This window comes from Nicotiana tabacum, chromosome 21 (assembly GCF_000715075.1).
Source record: "Nicotiana tabacum cultivar K326 chromosome 21, ASM71507v2, whole genome shotgun sequence".
NCBI classification, from domain to species: domain Eukaryota; kingdom Viridiplantae; phylum Streptophyta; class Magnoliopsida; order Solanales; family Solanaceae; genus Nicotiana; species Nicotiana tabacum.
This window is the reverse complement of record NC_134100.1, coordinates 100,641,489-100,663,417: the sequence shown is the minus strand read 5'-3', so window position 1 is coordinate 100,663,417 and position 21,929 is coordinate 100,641,489. Positions and strand designations below refer to the sequence as shown.

The window sequence follows — 21,929 nt, the reverse complement described above, 5'->3', positions numbered from 1 at the left end:
AGGTTTGGTGTTGCAATCTTTTTAAGTTATTGAGTTCTAAATTATATTTTTATACATATTTAATGAATTTTTAAAAATAAATACAAAGCATGAACAAAAGCTACTGGATTCGGTCGAACCCGCATCCAACGTGGTAGCTCCGCCCCTAAGTATGATATCTTTTTTCCAATATTATTTATTTAATGCATTAGTCAAGTAAAAATTGTGAAAGCATTAATTAGTATCTACACATGTAAAATAAATTAGTCAGTCTATTGGTATTTATTCAATTTAGTGTCACTATATTCGAGATCTTATTGTGTCCTAACCCAATGGCAAAAAAGTATAGCACAGGAAATCAACTATCGTTTTAAAATCTCAAAACCCTAAAGTTAAAGATATGAAAGCAACTTCCACTTAAATGGATAAGCTTCATTCTTGTTAAGTGTACACTATTTGATCATGAGACAATGAAAATAGATATTTGGATTCTATTCAGAATCTGCAACTGGTTCTATTTGAAACAAAGAGCAATAGTAGTATCCAAAATTGCAAAGCCTCTAATACATTGTACTAATAAAAATTACATAAACCGGAACCTATTGTGCTTCGTAATAGAACCTCATAAATAATTAAGTGTAGCAGCTTTCAAACATTTATATTAAAGTCGATTACGCTAATCAACCATTACTGTGGTCTAGATCCAGATAAAGACACTGGCTGCACCTCTAACTGATATACATAACTTTTATTTAAAAAAAAAAAATCTGATTTCTTAAAATATGCGATATACAGTCTAAGTTTGAGATAGTGATGTATGTGCACCCAATATCGTTTCCTGATCATCAGCCGGTTGCCATTGATTTAGTAGTTTTAACCAAAACACTACTAATCAACCGCCAAAAAATACCTTTTAGCACATAAAATGACTTCCATCGTACCAAATACATTTTTTGAGTTCGTGTTCCCCGTCATGTAAAGTGATCAGTTCTTGATTTTTCACCTGCACTACTTTTACCAAAAACCAAAATTAGCAAGTATAAACTTTGTAAAGAATATGATAAAGTTATAACAGTAAGTGAATCATCCTACCTCTTTCGTTTGCTTTTCTGTGCAGAAGATGATGATGTAGTGTGCCAGTTCCTTTTCCTTTGGTTGATGAACCAATTGTTGACCTGTTTTAGTTGCAACCCTGTCTCTTGCACTAACTTTGCTTTATCTTCCTCCTAATGTAGTTTTGTTCCCACAAAGTGAATAATGTTATAAAGGATTAACAAGTTATAATACAGGGAATTTTTGGTCTATCAGCACAATTTAATCCATTATACTAGATACTGTTACTTTATCTGTCGAGTTACCATATTTGACTTATTACGAAGAGTTACATGATATTATAGGTCAATTTAACATTATGTAACTTATAATATCATGATATGCGGCACACCAAATTAGATAGGATTAGGAATGAAGTTATTCGAGACAAGAAGGGTGTGGCCCCTATTGAGGACAAGATGCGGGAAGCACAACTTAAATGGTTTGGACATGTGAGGAGAAGAACCACAGACGCTCCGGTAAAGAGGTGTGAGAGGTTGACATTGGAGGGACTTAGGAGAGGTAGAGGTAGGCCGAAAAAGTTGTGGTGAGGTGATTAGGCATAACATGGTGCAGCTACAGCTGACCGAGGACATGACCTGTGATAGGAAGGTATGGATGTCGAAGATTAGGATAGTAGGTTAGGTAGTCTAGATTATTCATACCGGTAGTGTTACGTACTCTCGCATTTGGTTGGTAGTAAGCTTATTTGAATACCTCTCGTTTTTTTTTATTTTGATCATCTTAATGTCTTGTTATGTATGCTGCTTTTACATAGTTTTTCGGTGTTGTCCCGTCTTGTTTTCTTGTTATTATTGTGGTATCTATGCTTGTTTGAGCCGAGGGTCTATTGGAAACAGTCTCTCTACATCCACAAGGTAGGGGTAAGGTCTGCGTACACACTACCTCACTAAACGGAATTATACTAGGTATGTTATTGTTGTATTACTATATCAAACTAATTATGAAGAATTACAGTGTACTTACTGTAGGATAAGGCCACTTGGAATGTGACTTCCACCAAGCTTTCAAGGCAGATGTAGTGTCACCAGGCAGCTTTCCTGCTCTTCTTTTGCGTAAAATTTCTTCTCTAATGTCCACAATCTTCTCCTTGTAACCCTAGAAAAGAAAATAGAGGAAACTAATTGTAGTTAACAGAGGAGTCGTATCCAAAATTCAGAACTAATGGATAGAAAGAATGTAAAAAAAGTATAGTTCCACAAAGCATTTCAATGCAAGGTACAATATACCAAAGGGTCGCACTCTAAGGAAGTGCGATATAAGCAGCCTACCTGATACAAACATCAGTAGTAGATTAATTTCATAGCTCGAACTCATGATCACACGGAGACGAGTTTACCATTATTGTTTCAAGCCTTCGGTGGTATTATATATATGTATGCTTTTTAATTTAAATTTTTTTCATTTGTACATAATTCGAGCCGAAAGCAAAGGGATTCAATTGAACCTGTAGAATCCGTCCTAAATTCTCACACTAACAAATCATTGTACAGAACCAAATTATGATTCTTTACCTGCTTGAACTCCTGTTTCAATTCTTGCCTCACACGCTCCATTAAAAACCTCTCACTTTCAGTAGGTACAAGAGGACCAAAGCCAGTGCTATCTGATCCATCTAAAACTCCATTATAACAGTTTGTGTTTGTATCACTTTCTGTTTGGTCATCATCATCATCTGACATAGTTGCACCTGTACCTTCTCCTGGTCCTACCCCTGTTAGCAAATTATATCCAATTATCACTCTACCATATAAAATTGACACAAAAATGGATCTAGAATTTAAATTTGATGAGTTTAATCATTAAGTTTTTCGTATTGTATTCGTTGTACTTGTGAAATTATGAGTTCAGACTTCAATATAATAATTATTATGTCTAAGTATCAAACAAATTGGGGTTGGCTATATGAATCCTCACTAAATATGTTCCTCATTTAAATTCATCTTCGACCAACATTATACAAAATAAAAGTAAAAATAAAAAGTGGTAGAAGTTCTCTATGTTTCTTACTGGCATCAGAATCTCTTATAGGTTTAAAAGATTCTTCGAAAACATAGGATCTAAAGTAAATGTGCTAATAAATGAAGCATATCTATAAATATTATTCTGTAATGAAAATAATGAATTCAGTCAAATGCGTAGAATGCAAGCTGATATCTCTGCCTACATGTGTATGTTGGTTGAAAAGATGGAGAAGGGTTTTTCTTTTCCACCTTATGCTAAGAGGTATCAATTGACACCCCTTCGTCAAAGAATTACAGTATTTAGCTAGATCAAAATTTATTTTTATGTATATATACTAAAGGGTGAACTTAATATAGGTGATAAGTATTTCAGCTAAACACCAAGTAACAAGTGATAGGCAGGTTATAGTAGGAGAAATTTGAAAAAAATAGAGTAGAGAATTGTGTGACCTGTTAAGTTTTGTAGAGATTGATCAAGCTCCCAACAAGCCATGACTGCTTCCATTGCATGGACACGAACATGTTGTTGCAGTTGCTCTTTAAAGGAAGAGAGCAGCAGAACATAATGCGTCTACATCACAAAAAAACAAGATAGTATAAGTTATATATATTGACAGTGTGAAATTTTGTTATACGCGAGCAGTAACAACAGATAGTGGAACAGAACTAGCAGCAGATAGGCATTCAGTTAGCTCAAAAACGGAAAGTCAGATTATTATATCAGACTTGGCAAAGAGAATTGCTTGTAATAGACACTTGTGCAAAAATTTGTACACTACCAAACAATAGAACGTAAAGGGCAAAGACTTAGACGTGAGATAACAAGTCAAACGATCTAAATGAATACACAAACTTAATAAAATTCGGAGCACATAGTTTTCTGTTAAGATTAAAAAACAAGAACGTCTAAGGCAGAAATGAATACTGAAATTGTTCAATACACTTACTGTTTACTCGAAAAATGGATAGAGTTGAATTTATACGCAGTTCCGAGGATATGTGGCGTAACTTAATACAAAATGCAAGGATAAATAAAAATGTAAATATAGATTGGAGAGGATGCAAAATAGATAAGGTTATCAGGAACAATCAATCTATGGAGTTTGAAAGAGCGATTTTTTACTTTAGAAGAATATAACACTTTTATTACAATATAAGCCTCAGAAAAACTTGTCCTACAGAAATGATAACCAAGCCCTTTTATAGTGGAGGGATTTGGCTCTAAGCATAATAAAATAAACATTCAGTGGGAGCCCCATGATAAGTCAGCTTTTCCATAATTTCTGCTAAGATTCTCTCTAGTGGGATTGCAACGGCTTTTGTCTGCGAGCTCGATCTTGCTTAGAACCCTCGATTTTGGTTTGAACTTGATTTCGGCTCGAACTTGTGATCTTGGTTCGAGCCCTCAAATTGATTCGGGGTCAATGTTGGTTGGTCTCTGGATTATCAGCATGATAGGTCTACTCTGCATCATGGTTCGATTCTTATTCGAGCTTTGATAATGATATCGAACTCGACACGGATCGGCCTCCCCGGGTTCGAGGTTAGTTTGTTCCCCCTTCGGAATCTTACTTTGATAAATCGCCGTTCGAACTCGATCGGACATGCTAAGGCCGAAATCTATTTCGAACGTATACACTTACCACAAAACGTAAAACCAAAAACCAAAACAATGAGGGAAGTGCTACACATGGTTGATGTCAAGTATTCAACAATTAAACAGTGAATATTTCAGAGAAAATCTGTGTTTACGAGGGAGAAGTTTATTATGAAGCTTAAAATAATGACAGTATAACACTTATTGCTCCTTAATTGGTTCTTTGAAATATGAAACATTTTAAGGTTAAAGAGTGAAACCTAAAGGACTAGAATCACATAAAAGAAAGCTATAGTTCTAAATTCAACCACAATCTTGCCCGTGGCATATATTTAAATGAATAAGTACACAAAAGTGAGCCTATTATTAAGATATTGTGATTCGTAATTGCTCACTTGACCTTTAGGGATTTCTCATTTATTCTAAATATTCAATCACAATTTTCAATATATAGGATTGAAACACACTTTCCGAAAATCAACCAATCATTAAAACATTTAGAACCCAAAGAACCAAAAAAAAATTAAAGAGCAAGATTATAATAAAACCGAAGCAGAAGCAACATAGAAAACACGAGAATAGTAATACTAACTACTGATATAGAAAAGGTAAAGCGCTCGACTACCTATTAACCTCTGTCTTAATTCTCGATCTCAAATGTTTGACTATTTTAGTTAATCGTCGAACCTACACCAACTCTCCTCCGATCCATTTGGAACAACGAGAAAAAACATGTAAACTGCATCATCCGATTTTGCAATGACTTAAATCCAAATTTAATCATATGCATATGGTAACATATAAAACGTATCCATGTACATACAATGGAAATTAAACAAAGAAAGCTTAAAGTGGAAAATTAATTACCATAAATTGATCGAGGTCTTTATCATCGAGAGGCCGTTGACTTTGGCCAACAACATAGTACTTAGCCACCGAATTCTGAGACTCCGTCAACTGCTCGTCGATCCTCGGCAGTTGGTCCACCGGCGTCGCGATTCTCAGGCAAGCCACGTGTGCCGACAGCAATTGATCACACAAATGATGGTTCAAAATATCCGCTTTATATTTCTCGCTCTCCCAACTTTCGTTATTATTATTGTTGTTGTTGTTACTGACCTCGTCGACCCTCTCTCCTCTATATTGTTGACTTAGCTTTATCGAGAAGCTCATCGACTGATCCGAAACATCGTCGGCGTTTTGTTGTTGGTGTTGCTGCAGAGCTAGTTCTTGAGAAAAATGGTCCTGAAACGCCATGTTTAGCGTTATTAGAGCTTCTGTTTACAGTTCTCTCTTCATCTCATAGATACAGAAAGAAAGTGAGAACGTAGAGATAAACAAACAACGTTTACTACACGTGTGTGTGTATGTATATATATATATATATATATATATATATATATATATATATATATATATATATATATATATATATATATATATATATATATATATATTAAAAAAAAAAATATCACATTACGGGCATAATTCTTTTGCATGAATCAAGTACTCCCTCCCTCTCAAAAAATAAATGACGGTATTTCTTTATTTGTTACTTCTAAACGAATGATACAGTACTATTTTTTTATACTGTTGGTTTTGAGAGTGTGTAATCCTTTCTTATGGCTTTAAAATATTTAAAATTATTAATTATTGTGCCTTATAGTATTTTTGTGTAGTTTTAAATAAATAAGTTTTATTTGAAAAAATTAAAGATTCTACATCCGAATTTATGATCAAATTTAAGAAGTTTGACTCTCAAAATTCGAATGATATTGCATAAACTGGGACAAAGGGAGTAATATAGTTTGTTTAAAAAAGAATGACACATTTCTGAATTGAAAATATTTTAACTTGAATTTTACCCGTAATGATAAACTATTATAGTCATAGAAACGTTATGGCATATTTAAAACTACAAGTTTCAAAAATCGACACGAATATTATGACATATTTTGAAACTAAGGAAGCACATGTAACTCTTTTAATGAGAATTTAAGAGCCGGTGAAACTTGAACTTAAATTTTCTAGTGCTTTGATACTATGATATAATTTTTTTTAGATGATAGTAGTAATTTAGACATAGAAATCAATTGAGATACTATATGCTAAAAAGCTAATACTATTACTTGATCAAAAGAAGTTACAAATACTGTTACAAATGACTGATATAATGAAATGAAATGAAATTTTACTATCATTGATAATTAAATCATGACCAAGCTACCAGCTGCTGTTTGGAATAGATGAATTGAATAATTAACCATTTGAGATAAGTCTCATTTGGCACCTCTTATCCACTAACAATATCTACCTAATTGATTTTCTTCTAGAAAATGTTGATTTTCCAGTGATTAATTAAAGCTTCAATCCCAAAATATTAGCAGAAAAGAAAATTCTTCCTATCTGTTGTGTATGCTATTTTTTAAAATAGTGCAGATATAAAATATCTTTCAATATCGTATTTTTTTAGCAAAACTTTCTATTTGTTACAACTTACAACCAATGCCTCTTTATTATTGTTTTGATACTATTTTATATAGTGAATTAAATGCCGTAGGCAACTTGACAGATCATGTTGATAATAATGACAATCATATAATAAGAAAGATTAATTATTAATTAATAAGTATTAGGACCACAATGCCATTAGTTAGCTTTTTAAATCAGACATGGAAGTGACGGCTTGTCTTTTTGCTCTATAAAGAGTTAACGTTTCTGGTTGTGATTTGTTGAAGTATTATAATGCTTAATTATTCTAATCAATGGATAGTGATGGAAATTTCTTTTAGCGTATTGAAAAATTTAGTAGCATCTCAATTATTATAACACCTCTATTTTTCCATTTTAGCTTAGTCTTGCATCTTATTAGGCGCGGGTAAGTAGTTACCAACTTTCATTATTTAATTGGGTTAGTGCAATGGGCTCCTTCTTTTCAAAATTTTCCAACATTATTTTACTCTACGACTTTATGGTAAGCAAGTAAAAGAATTCACTCGATTATTTATAGAGTTAATAGGTACATATGCTCGTAGAAGGTATCATTTATCTAGTGGCCGGGGCGGACCAACATAGGGTCAAGCGGGTTCAAATGAATCCGATTCGTTAAAAATTTTAATATTTTGCGTAAGTTAAATGCTATAAAATGAGAATATATAAGTTATTTGAACTCACTTCATAAAAGTTGGAAGTGGTCTAGTGGGTTCAAAGTTAACTTAAGGGTCCTGAGTTCCAAACGGGATGGCAGTCTTTTAGGTTTTTTCCTGTGTGCATCCTTAAGTGCACTAGTTTATTCCTTTAGTTTGTTTTTATTTTCTTTTATATCTATTTTATTTCATATTTGATCTCCTAATGAAATCCAATAAGAATTAATCTACAGTTTATTTAACTTCAGTAGATGAAATCTTACAATATTTTTTTCTAAAATATCTTAAAATTATTTTTTCAATATTTCATATCTTGAAATTATTTCATATTTTTTCAATATTTCATATCTTGAAATTATTTGTAATGTGTTAGTTCATATTAAACTAGGTTATCCTAAATTGTTTATTTTTGTTACAATTAAATTGTTAGTTCACTTTATAAGCTATCTTCTTTTATAGTTTGTACTAGTTTATTTTAAGTTATAACTCTTTATTTTTTGTCGTCCTATTATTTTTGTAAATTAATAACTTTATTTTTTATTAGAGTTTAATAAAACTCTAAAATATAAATTGGGTAAATAGAATGTTTTTTAAGTTTAAATAAAAATATAAAACTAAGTAACTGTTAACATTTTTAGTTAAAGTAATTAGTTTTTGTTAAACGTTTTAAGTTTCATGCCCTATTTTTTTTTTAAAGAAGAACAGAATTCAGATCTCTTTTTATTATTATTTAATTATTCATTTTAAGATACCTTTATGAACCCCCTCCCCCCCCCCAAACAAAGCGGGGACAAATCTCGCTTATTATAACTGATCGTATTGCTTAACGTCGTTTTAAATTAAATCTTCTTGCATAAAATATTGGGTCCGCCACTGTCTGGTGGAACTATTCTGACACTACGGTTATAAAAATAAAAAAGAAATTCAGTAGGCAAATTGGAGCATAAACATTGGTATGATGGGCCTGCAGTTGTATTGCAGGTTTGGCCCATTTGCATAGAGTCCAAAACATGACAAGCTTATTACATTTGAGAATAAATTGGGAAAAGATCTCAAGATTTTGGGTGTGTTTGGTATGACCGAAAATATTTTTCGAAAACTATTTTCTCATTTTTCATTGTTTGGTTTCACAAAATAGTTTGAAAAATATTTTTCTAGATATTACATTTTTCTGAAATTGAAGAAAAATGACTTTCCTAGAAAAAATTAGGAAAACATTTTCCAAAAAATTCACTTACCCTCACATCTAACCACCAACCCCTCCCTCTTCTCTCCCATCTCCCACCCCCCTCCAAAAATGTTTTTTTTTCCTTCAGATTTCAATTCTTTTTTCTTTTCCGTTACCACCCACCTTGCTACCCATCTCCGATGCCCCCCGTCCCCCAATTTTTTTCTTTTTTGTATTTTTAATTTTATATAATTTTTTCTACAACACCTCTCCAGACTCCCCCCCCCCACCCGACAAAAAATAAATTTTTTAATATTTTCAGTTTACTGGTTCAAAATACGAGTTCCAAAGTTAAGAGTTTGGAAGTTTGCGGGTTTAGAAATTATAGAGTTTACGGGTTTGAAAGTTTAGCGGTTCTAAAGTTTATAGAATTTGTGAGTTCGGAAGGTTGTTGGTTTAAAAGTTTATGGTTTCATGTTTATTATATCTAAATTATTTATGAATACTCTTGAGAAGTTATTTTTCTTAATTTGCGTACCAAATACCAAAAAATGAGTAAGATTATTACTTATTTTCCAGGAAAATATTTTTCACGGAAAATATATTTTCCGTTATACCAAACACACCCTTTATTCTTTACTTCCTACTATTTTTTGTTTTCCAATCAGAAAAGGGTTCAAGTCATAAAAATAACATCTTGAAGAAATACAAGATAAGAAGTATATAATAGACCTTTCGTGGTTCAGCCCGTGCACATAGCAAGAGTTTAGTGCACCGAACTATCCGTTTAGAATAGAAAAGGTACAAATGGAGATTCTTGAGGATTTATATAATTGACCACAACTAGTTAATTATAGACTGAGACATATTAGTAGAAATAAATGTTATGTAGTGAAGTTTTCAGTTAAGCATGTGTACCATCTCTCAAGTGTAAACAGCAAAACATATACTGTATTCAGTCATAATAACAGTCCATTGTTTCTACTGAAAATTGGTTTCTTTTTTCACCTATATGTTGTCTTGTCTCAGTACCCTTCCATCAAGCTAAGTTGATTGATTTAGGCACTTAGCACAATAAAAGTAGTGTTGTTTATACACTCGGCTTCTTCTATGAGTAATTATCCAACTGCGTAATTATTAAAGATGAAATTTCAGGGATTAGATAGAAGTATAAACATTAAACGGAAGTGAATCCATGATTTGAATTTTATAAGTTAGAGTTTGAGATTCTACCATATTTCCTTTGATTCATTTGGTTCGAAATTAATTTTTTATACTTATTTAATGAGCTTTAAATATAAATATGATCTGAGCCAAAATTATTTGGTTCAGGTCAAAGGCGAATCTATATATTGAGCAGAGGAGTCATCGAACCCCGTTAACTTCGATAATTTTTTCAAATATATGTGTATATGTATTAAAAACGGTGGGCAACCCACTCATATGCTCCCGCTACTTTCAAATTCTGAGTTTGCCTCTGTCTCTTGGGTGGCTGAACTCATAAACTACAGTGTATAACAAAATGAGGTAGAATACGTGGTGGATACAAGTGTTAGATTTTGCATGCAACTTTAAAATTTTAGAAGGAAATAGCAACATCAGAAAAATAGCAATATGTAGAAAAACCAAAAGACAACATGATTCAGTCAGACCTGTCTGCTCGTATTTTGAAACGTGTACAATGAAGCACTGGACCAACATATAACAGAACAGGGATGATTAAATATTACTGCTTATTTCCTGACTTCTCTCTATTTGGCCTACAAAATTCTTTACATGTTGACATAACAACAATAACAAATCTAGTGATTTAAAAGAAAAATTGACATAAGCAGGGAAAAGATCTAAATATGCGCTTTACTATTCAAAATTGCTCAATTTTGCTTTGGTTCATTTCACTCTTATTGTTTGCAGTGGTCTCACATTTGCCCGGTCACATGTTGAGCCTTCAAGAAAGAGATAACCCGCACTGATAGATGAACCCTTTCACACCAATTTAGACAATTCTGGTATTGTCAAGGTAACAGTTTGGCATGGAAATCAAGGACAAACGATTCATAATTTTTGAATTCACGCTATACTTCGATACTTAGAGCTACTACTTCAAATCATTCAAACTCCAAGAACATGGGTGAACGCCAGATGTCCGAATTCTTCAAGAAAAGGGATTCAGATTTACCCATCAACTTATAACTTTTATTTAGTACACCCCGTCGCACTAAGTTCTCGTTATGCGCGGGGTCCGGGAAAGGGCCGGACCATATATGTATATTATATGAGCCTTGCCCTGTATTTGTGCAAGAGGCTATTTCTACGGTTCGAACCTGTGACGATCTACTGGTCACATGACAACAACTTTACCAATTACGCCAAAACTCCCTTCGTATCAACTCACCACTATGGTTTAAATTACCTTCAAGTTGTTGCTCATCCGAGGATAGATTTGCTCAATTTAAAGCAAACCAGCATGATAATATTTGCTTTATGCTTCGTCATTATTCCAACAATATTCGTTAAAATATTAATTAAGTTTGGCATATGTTATTCTCCTTTCATTCATTTTTACTTATCACGTTTTGACTTTTCACGCCCCTTAAGAAATAATAAATGAAGTGTATAATTTATCATAACACCCATAATAATTCATGCATATTTTATTGAATTTAAAAAAATAATTTGAAATGAATAATAAATACTGTGGGTATAACAAAAAAAATAATTTATTTTCTATATATATATATAATGACAAATAAAAATAAAAATCTATTTTTAATATAAAAACGAACTTAAGTACAATCAATAAGAAAACGAGAGAAAACGACAGAAATCATGAATATGGCCAAGAAAAAGTTAGTGCGTCACATGTGCTGTGCTACTCCAACTCCCAATACAACCTGGTAAACTATCGAATCTCTAGCTCCCATGGCCACGGAGCTTCTACCTTTTTTCCTTTTCATTTTTTTACAATTTCTTTTCCTAAATTGAACGCAATTGAATCTTGTCCATAAACATTTTGGTTAAAATGTACTAGCTCTTTTTATTAGAATGAAATGATTTGCAACTGATGGTAAAAATACAAAGCAGTATTATTCAACTTTCACAAAGATTCTTTTTGGGTTTCCAAGGTCGATAATCCCGTTGGAACTTGACTAATTCAAATTTACGTTAAAGTTATCTAGCAAGGTATTGTAACAGTTTATTCCATTAATGATATTATTCGCACAATTTTAAAACGTATCACTTAGGGTGCATCTAATATCTATCTTTTGTCGATGTGTTTCACCTGGGTGTATATTATGCAAATGGGAGGAATCTCGAAAGTTCTAGAATACAATGAAATGGGCAATACGCATTTGATTTCCGTATTACTTACCAGTTCACGAGAATCATTAAGAATCAGAATAAAAGCAAATTCAATACGAAAATTTTCTAATAAAAATTAGGAGCTAGAAATAATGGAATCATTTAATAGGAATTAAATTTGCGGTGAATACGAAAAATCAAATCAAAATTCATATAGATGAAAGCGGTTGTCTCTTCCGGGAGATTCATAAAGTTGAAATGATACGAACATTAACACTATAACCCAGAAATCGAGAAATGTCAAATTTATTTTATTAATAAAAAATCAACAAAATAAAGATGAAAGCTATTTCTTCAAAAATTTTAACATTTCTTCATGCTGTCAAATACACCATTAAACAAACAAATCTCAGAGAAACAGAACAACCACCATTTTTTGTTTAGTAGAGTAATAAAAAAACAGTAATTATTCCCTTCAAAATAATAAATAAATTATTAATTAAACCTTACAGAAAACAAGATCATCTTCACCATCTTCATTAACCGGAAGCAAATTCCTTTTCCCGTTCCCAATATCAGCCACAGCCGCCACAGCAGGTGAAGAACACGGCGATGAATGGCCGGACCCCGCCGCCGCTGCCGCCGCAACCAGTGACAAACATCCTTCACTCCACGACCGGCGAATCGGATACGAAACATTCAGTCCCCGCGACGAATGAGAGCAATCCCCTCGCGATTTATGCATCGCACAGCTACAGTTCCGATGATACGGCCTTTTTGAAATTTCCATATCGTGACCGGAAATTGATCCCTCAAATATTCCCCGGAATATTCCATCACCGGCAGCTCCGGTTGCCATTTTAAATTAAATTAGACCACCTTACTTTTAATATAGGCTCGTACGAGCTGGGTGGTGGCAATGGCGAAAGAGAATGAATGAATTGAAAGGAAGATAAATAGTGAGAACAGAAAAAGAGAGAAAAACGTGTAATGGGGTGGGGTGGAAGTGGGTTGGTGGAATGCGTTGGGGGGGGGGGGGAGGGAAGCGGCAAAAGCGGCACCATCGAGGTGTTGAACCATGCGACTATTTTAACGTGGTACTTAGCCGTAGCTTGTGGGTAGTTTGTTTCTTTATTTCCTTAGATCTAGATATTTTGTCGGCATTACAAACACTTTTTCTTAACATACACTCATAATTTCGTGAATATTTTCACAATGAAGTAATATAAATATTACTCCGTTATTATTTTTATTTTAGTTTGTTTCAAAATATATAGTATATTATTTAAATTTAGAAATAATTTAATTTTAAACTCTTTATTTTATCCATTTTATCTTTAATGAGAAATTTTTATAACCACATAAATATCATGGTTCCATAAAACTTCTATCCCTTAAACATTTAAGACCACAAGTTTCAAAAATCTTCTTTTTTTTTTTCTTAAACTCCGTGACGAGTCAAATTAACTCATCTAAATTGAAAGAGATGAGATATTAATTACAAGTATCTACACTAATATGTTTTTTTGTGACATCATGACTAAGGGTGGGTTGATAAGGAATAATTAAGGAGAATTAGGGACAGATTTTAGGCTGATAGCTTCCGAAAAAGAGTATCTTGGAAAATCACGAACGTTATTAAGTGATATATAGATGACAAGTTCATATGATAGACGACAATTTTGGCTCGACTGATGAAGCTTTAGGGTTATGACGAACAAATGTGTCATGAGCTTTAGTTGTGAAAAATACGATAATAGAGATGGATATGACGTATATGACGGAAGTGTTGCTGATTAGAGCAAGTTAAAGAGAAAGATAAAGCACTTCCAAAAAAGAAATGATCAGAAAGGAAGATAATAGTGAAACGGCATATAAAGCAAATCATAAGTTAAAATGATATGTGATGTTTTAGGCTAGATATGGTGTAATCATTAATCAAGGAATGAATCCATGAGATCTCCTTTATCAAAAGTATCGAGTCTTTTTCCTTTTTACAACAATATGGAACGTGCGTTATTAACAACACCACACAAATTGAAAGATAGAAATTATTGATTACATTTCTAATAGGTAAATTCCTTGAATTTGTTGCTAATTTTGAATTGGGAGGACATCAAGTAGAAGATTGTACACAGATATAAAACTTCTCAATATAATTATAACCATTAATTATGATCTATAGATCTATGACGATGTACAAACATTTAGAGTGTTATTTATCATAATAGTGTAATTTCCAATTATTATTTTTTCAAATTTAACTTTCTAAACTTACTGTAAAAATATATAGAATAAGACGTCTAGAAAGCAAAGATGATGCCCCTATCACCGACCAAGAATAAGGAAATAGAATTAATGGTAGGAACAGTGTACCCAAATTCATGTCCCAAATAATGTATCCCAGAAGAGAAACACGCATTGGACACTTGTGGAAGTAACATCTTTCTTTTTTAGGCAAAGATTCAAGTAACTTAGACATCAAAGAAAAAAGAAAATCTAAGAAATTTTTTTGTTAACAAGGGAACTTGCAGCAGTTATTCTTTCGGTGCGTACAGTATAAATTTTGTTTCTGTATAATATTCCGCAAACCACACAGAAAAGTATACTGTACTAGGCAAGTCCTGTGCGACGAGCTCGACTGAAGAGGTATGCAAGTAGATTTCGAACCATAAACAAATTTAAGAAAAATTTGTACCATTTATTAATAAGCTTTTCCACAATTAGGTAAAATACCCATATTGTCGTACCTAATGGACCTAATTATCATTGATTTTTATGAAAGGAAAGAGGCTTCTTTGTGTTTCATTTATCTTGCAAGTGTCAATCTTTTAGGTGCCAAAAGACATACGCTTAACAAGTTAGTGGAAATAACTGGAAAATTCATATTCACACTTCTTTTTTTTTCCTGTCTAACTCCACTCAAAAAAATTATCCGCCTTTTTTCTTATTCTTCACGAGACTCAAATCTCAAATCTATAACAAGAAAAATTATTAAATAGGATTTCAAGCTGTTGAGTTCGAGATTTTAATCGTTTTAAGTTATTGAGTTCTAAATTATAATAATTTATACATATTTAATGAACTTTTTAAGACAAATACAAGATTCAAACCAAAATTACTAGGTTCGACCGAACTCGCTCCTGACCTTCTAGCTCCGCCCTTGAATACAACTTTAAAATGCTCCGTGGAAAACAAATACGAGACATTTAATTACGAGATGCTATGTCGAACAACATATGTCATCTAACTATAAGGTCTATTGACTTTTAGTTAGGGATAATTACCTTAGAAAGTAGTAATATATGTTACTCCACTCGTTTCTTCTCTTCCAAATGAATATCCTTTATATAATTTCATATATCAAACTTAATTACTTTTTATGGCTTTTAAATTATCTTAAATATTTTAAACTTGAAAATTGGCATATCGTAATACCACACTGTCATTAGAAAAGAATAGGTAAACTTGGGCCTAATTTCGTAATACACAATTTAAGTATAGTCTTTTATCCAAAAGACTTATCTGTTTTGGGCTTTGATGATCTAGAATTATGAATATTGACACATTATTATAGTGTTTGCAAATAATGAACTTAGTATTTGAAATACTTGTGAAATATTTCAACAAAAAAAAAAAAAAATCTTATTAGAGGAATATTTTTTAAGTGAAAATAATAACTTTCAGTCACAAATCTTTCACTTTTTTCCATGTGAAATTCATATGCAAAACAATTGTTGAAAGTTGCCGTGACTGAGGCATTAGTTGTTCAGTTAGAAGTGGAAGGTCCAAGGCAATGGTGATCGAAAAATCTTTTGAGTTCTATTGATGACATGTAATTAATAATGCATCTATGACAACACAAAGAAGATAGCTATCTATCCTTTTGCGGATGGGGTATGCTTTTCTCCTTGATTCATTGAGATTTCAGTTTGACATCTCGAATATCATGTCGTTGCTAATTGCCTTCGCGAATGACTTGTTACGGGGCTTGATTTTTGTGTAATGTGACAGTCACCTCCAACCCTTTTAGTCAGACAACTACTTCCCAAATGTTATATTGAAGACATTTGATAATGCATCTACGACAATAGAAAGAAGGTAGCTATTCCATTCTTTTGCTAACGGGAATATGCTTTTCTCCTTGATCATTGAGATTTTATGTTGACATCTCGAACATACTCATGCCATTGGTGATGGACTTGGCGAATGATTTGTCATGTTTCTGGGCTTGATTTTTTTGGGATGTGTACAACCGCCTGCAACTCTTTCATTCGGACAACTACATCCCAGACACCGGGTGACATGGTTCATTTGTCTCTCTATGGATTGGTGAAATTCGTACCTTTTTGGATTTGCTAACTATACTTTTTATTTATGTTGAAGTAATTGTAAGAGTCTTTGCTAATTTAATTACACTGGCAATTAACGTTTTTTTCCTTTTGTAAGTTGTAATGACCTCTTCAAATTTATCTGGGGGATAATGATAATTGGGAACTGTGTTATAATCAAGTTGGCATGTTCCCAAGTCGTGAAAGTTTATGTTGCGCACGGCGTCAGGGGTTGACTTTCCTGAAATTGTGAACCAAGACACCTTATTGTAAAAGTTAATCACTCTCCTAAGCGCCCCCTACCCCACCCCCACCTCTCTCCAAATCACGGGGAGGAAGATGTCGTATTCGTCGAAAAATTATATTATGCATATATTAAATGTTGAATTTTCTTAACTTTTTCGCGTGCTTATTGTTTTAGAATCCTTTTGATGAAAATTTTGCATAGATCATTGTCCGAAATAATACTCCTTTTAGTGAATTTAATTTGAGTCGACATGATTTCCAAAAGCAATTAATATAAATTAAATCCAAACAAAAAGTTTTCATGTTAGGGTATTTGAGGAAAAGCACTTATGGTATTTTTTTACTCCAATAATTTTCAGGTTCTAAATAGGGGCGACACTAAAAGCTTGGTTGCGGATTCGGTCAAACCTAATAATTTTTACACAAATAGTATATTTATAGTACAATATTTATTAAATATATACAAATATTAAATTTAAAACTCAGTTATTAGCATTTGAAATCATCGTTCTAAAATTTAGAACCCATAAGTTGAAATCGTTGCTCCACCTCTATTCTAAACTTAACTTTTATGTTGTTTTTCAAACTGTTACATAAAATACTAATTATAAACTAATGTAAGAATTAAATAACAGATGCTTTTTTATAAATCTTAGCTAACCATTTAAGTTAGTTATAAATCTATACATTTTTTGTTATGTTGGAAAACCACATGCGCTAGATACCAAAGTAAGATAAATTGCAGTAGTAGTAAAGCAAATTCCCATTATTTAAGCAAATCTCATTTCTTTATTGCTTTTACTAGGTAAGATCTCTTCTTCAAAGCTTGTATCGTACTTCTTAAGTTTCAGAAAGTTTTTCCTTTTTTAATTATTCATCCTAAAGATATAAAGTCCATTCTCGTTAATTTTTTTTCTTTTTCATCAAAATATACTATATAATAAATACATTAATTATCAAACTATTGAAATAATTGATGACATGACATTCACTTCAGACGTGTCGATACAAAAGCTTTCTATTTCTTTTCTTATAATTCTCAAAAGTCAAAATCATTGGTAACTTAGATAATTATTTGGCAATTAATTATTATTAGGCTTTATATAGATCTAAGCTGCTGTCTTTTTACGTGACAAGCATGAAAAAGCAACGGGAAACTCTATTCTTCATTTGGTCAAAAGGGTATTTGCAAGCTGTAAAACATACCATTCAAGATTTTAGGCAATTCTACCTATAATATAAAAACATAGATGTCGGTTACGATTGGTAGTAAATAATGCTTATTTGGCAATAATTGAATTATATTATGTAGGAAATATATAACTAGAATTTGGACATAAAAAATTATTTCTAAAATATGTCTAGAATAGGATTAATCTATTTATTTGGAAGGTGCCTTTTGAACTAAATAGGTAAGTTTATAAATACCATGTTTGATGTTTCTTATCAACTTAATTTGATTCTACTATTTAATTCTTCTATTCCTTGTGACTCTGTATTTTACTACATAGAGTTTGGTAACCCTATGTATTAATAGGTGCAATTACATAATGAGTGGTACAATCTTTTTTTCTTTAGAATTTTCTACTGATAGAATGTTTTTTCTTGAAAGATCTCGCATTTCACTTTCCCATTATTTGGTTATAATTACCTTATATAAGTACAACTATTGAAACAAAAGAAAGATATCAAAATATTGTAAAAGACGAAAAGGAGGAAATAATCTCCTATGAGTAGCCGATGATCATCTTATAAAAATAATTTATTTTTATGTTTTATTTAATAATTTCTTATATTATATGCTATTCATTTTATGTGAAAAAGGTCAAGTAACTAAAGAAACATTTGGTATAGGACATAAAACCGATCTTCTTAAAAGAAAGGAGGAAATAATGTCCTATAACCAATATAATTTAAAAGGAAGAAAATAACTCTATAAAGATATCTTATACTGTTATTTACTGAATTTATTTTTATGTAATAATTTAACGATCTCATGTGAAAAAAATAATCCAAAAAGGAGGAATATTGGGGGCATATAAGTCATTTAATTAAGGGCCTCTAGGCCAAGATCTCCCACCGACGAAGAAAATGAATATATAAATACATATATATTCCCTAGTTATGTACTCTGTACAATGCCACCACCCTTTTGTTAGATCTTCATCAGCTCAAATGTTACTCTCACAACGCTTCTCCTCTCCATTTTAGCCCATTTTCTTCCATAAGAGGTGAGCAAGATCTGCACTTTTTATCAAACACCTTCCTTTTTTCCTCTTTATATGCTTCATTAATCTTGTTTCAATATTGTCTTGTTTCAATATTAATCAGATCTGATATATATTGAGACCCCTTTTGATAAAGTACTGATCTTTGTATTAGAAATACACCCTTTTTGATTTTTCATTTAGATCTGAGCTGAAAAAAGGTGTAAAAATGGGATCTTTTGATAAATTCAAGATTTGGGTTTTGTTTATCTGCTTGGTTTGTGAATTGGGTCATGGGTTTTATTTGCCTGGAAGTTATCCTCACAAATATGAGGTTGGTGATTTCTTGAATGTTAAGGTCAATTCATTGACTTCAATTGACACTGAATTGCCCTATAGTTATTATAGTTTGCCTTTCTGTAAGCCTGAAGAAGGTGTAAAGGATAGTGCTGAAAATCTAGGTGAGCTTCTTATGGGTGATAGGATTGAGAATTCTCCTTATAGGTTTAAGATGTATACCAATGAGACTGAGGTTTTCTTGTGTCAAACCAAACCTTTGTCTGGTGAGGAATTTAAGCTTTTGAAAGAGAGGATTGATGAGATGTATCAGGTTAATTTGATTCTTGATAATTTGCCTGCTATTCGTTATACCAAGAAGGAGGGTTTCTTCTTGCGTTGGACGGGGTATCCGGTTGGGATTAAGGTTCAAGATCAATACTATGTGTTTAATCATTTGAAGTTTATGGTTCTTGTTCATAAATTCGAGGAGACCAATGTGGCTCGTGTGATGGGTACTGGGGATGGATCAGAGGTGATCTCAACAGTTGGAAATTCAGGATCCGATGCACCTGGATATATGGTCGTCGGTTTTGAGGTTGTACCTTGTAGTTACCAGCATTCACCTGATTCGTTAAAGAACCTTAAAACGTACAATAAGTTTCCGTCTCCAATCAAGTGTGACCCGACAACTGTGTCCATGGCTATTAAAGAAAATGAGCCTGTGGCTTTTACTTATGAGGTGAACTTTGTGGAGAGTGACATTAAGTGGCCATCGAGATGGGATGCTTATTTGAAAATGGAAGGTGCAAAGGTGCATTGGTTCTCGATACTCAATTCCCTTATGGTGATCACTTTCTTGGCTGGTATTGTGCTCGTGATCTTTTTGAGAACAGTCCGAAGGGATCTGGCAAGGTATGATGAGCTCGACAAAGAAGCTCAAGCCCAGATGAACGAGGAGTTATCTGGGTGGAAGCTTGTTGTCGGTGATGTTTTCCGCGCCCCTAGTAATCCTGGCCTTCTATGCGCGATGGTTGGAGATGGTGTTCAAATCTTGGGGATGGCTGTAGTGACTATCATGTTTGCTGCCCTTGGATTCATGTCCCCAGCATCTCGAGGAACGTTGATTACAGGTATGCTATTCTTTTACATGATTCTTGGTGTTGCAGCTGGTTATGTTGCTGTTCGTCTCTGGAGGACAATCTTCTGTGGTGATCACAAGGGCTGGGTTTCAGTCGCATGGAAAGCTGCGTGTTTCTTCCCCGGGATTGCTTTCTTTATCCTTACCACATTGAACTTCTTGCTATGGGGTAGTCACAGCACCGGGGCAATTCCCTTTTCTCTGTTTGTCGTTCTCATTTTACTTTGGTTCTGCATCTCTGTTCCCCTAACTCTTATTGGTGGCTACCTCGGGGCAAAGGCACCTCACATCGAATACCCAGTCCGAACCAACCAGATTCCACGTGAAATTCCACCACAGAAATATCCGTCTTGGCTTTTGGTTCTTGGTGCAGGAACCCTTCCTTTCGGTACTCTATTCATTGAGCTCTTTTTTATCATGTCCAGTCTTTGGATGGGTCGTGTGTACTATGTCTTTGGATTCCTCCTTATTGTCATGCTTCTCCTTGTCATCGTTTGTGCTGAGGTGTCTCTTGTTCTAACCTACATGCATTTATGTGTCGAGGACTGGAAATGGTGGTGGAAGTCATTCTTTGCTTCTGGTTCAGTCGCGATATACATTTTCCTATACTCCATCAACTATCTAATATTCGACCTCAAGAGTTTAAGCGGCCCTGTTTCTGCCACCCTTTACCTCGGATATTCACTCTTCATGGTCTTGGCGATTATGTTTGCAACAGGCACGGTCGGGTTCCTATCCTCTTTCTGGTTTGTACATTATTTGTTCTCTTCAGTGAAGCTGGATTGAAGAAGTCTCTCGGGCTTGAAGATAGAGATTGTAAGGAAAACAAACTATTGAAGAGCAGTGGCAGATGTCAAAAGCATTCTATTTACTTTTAATGTCATTTTGTAGGGTATTTGGAAGAGAAAAACAATAAACTCCTAAAGTTTTGTTAAATTCTTTATAGAAGAAGTCATTGCATGCTAGTGAAGTAAAGTTTCATCATTTGCTAGGATAAACATCTTATGATAGGCAAGCTTGAATGCTTTGCTTTCAAATTTGCCATCATTTCTCTAGATTTCTATTAATAGTGATGAATCTGTTATCCTTAACCTGCTTTTCTTATTATACTAATGATTCTTGTATCTATGTTTAATTTGTTTTTCAAGTTGGATTTGAGATGTGTTTTGAAACGTTTGCTAGAAATCAACTATAGTAAACTGGTATTCTGTTTAGTGGTTAAATCTACTAATGGATTAGTGTCTGTTCTAAATGACTGTGTTGTGAGAAATTAGGAAATCATCTCACTTTACAATGTACAAGCAATCTTTTGTGGTTTATCAGCCGAAATAAACATGCTTTATATTGTATGCCTTTGATACTCCTAAGCTATATCATCCATTGTTATCCTAGAGTGATAGGGTGAGATGGACGAAATTCTTTCACCTTTAGCTAGCGGTCTCAGGTTCAAGTCCTAGA

The 21,929-nt window shown here is 33.1% G+C and overlaps 2 protein-coding genes across 3 annotated transcripts; one reads left to right on the top strand and one right to left on the bottom strand.

Moving 5' to 3' along the window:
- Positions 1-447: 447 nt before the first annotated feature.
- On the bottom strand, positions 448-6,003 carry LOC142175535 (homeobox protein knotted-1-like LET12). 2 transcript variants are annotated; one of them, XM_075242499.1, is made up of 6 exons: positions 5,521-6,003; positions 3,507-3,627; positions 2,607-2,806; positions 2,059-2,190; positions 1,072-1,205; positions 448-987 (listed from the first exon to the last, which is right to left on the bottom strand). In XM_075242499.1, the coding sequence occupies exons 1-6, from the start codon at positions 5,908-5,910 to the stop codon at positions 951-953; spliced, it is 1,014 nt and encodes a 337-aa protein (XP_075098600.1). In that variant the 5' UTR covers positions 5,911-6,003; the 3' UTR covers positions 448-950. The 2 variants fall into 2 exon arrangements, with proteins under 2 accessions (XP_075098600.1, XP_075098601.1); XM_075242500.1 differs by having other exon boundaries at positions 938-982.
- Positions 6,004-18,932: 12,929 nt separating this feature from the next.
- On the top strand, positions 18,933-21,599 carry LOC107773219 (transmembrane 9 superfamily member 11). The gene has a single exon (XM_016592663.2). It carries the CDS (start codon positions 19,284-19,286, stop codon positions 21,255-21,257), a length of 1,974 nt encoding a protein of 657 aa, XP_016448149.2. The 5' UTR covers positions 18,933-19,283; the 3' UTR covers positions 21,258-21,599.
- The last annotated feature ends 330 nt before the right edge of the window (positions 21,600-21,929 follow it).

Coding starts and splice junctions, on each gene's coding strand:
- LOC107773219 (XM_016592663.2), top strand. CDS start 19,284: ATGGGATCTTTTGATAAATTCAAGATTTGGGTTTTGTTTATCTGCTTG.
- LOC142175535 (XM_075242499.1), bottom strand. CDS start 5,910: ATGGCGTTTCAGGACCATTTTTCTCAAGAACTAGCTCTGCAGCAACAC. Junction 2,807..3,506: donor ATCTCTACAAAACTTAACAG/GTCACACAATTC, acceptor ATTTGCTAACAG/GGGTAGGACCAGGAGAAGGT. Junction 2,191..2,606: donor TGAAACAGGAGTTCAAGCAG/GTAAAGAATCAT, acceptor TTTCTTTTCTAG/GGTTACAAGGAGAAGATTGT.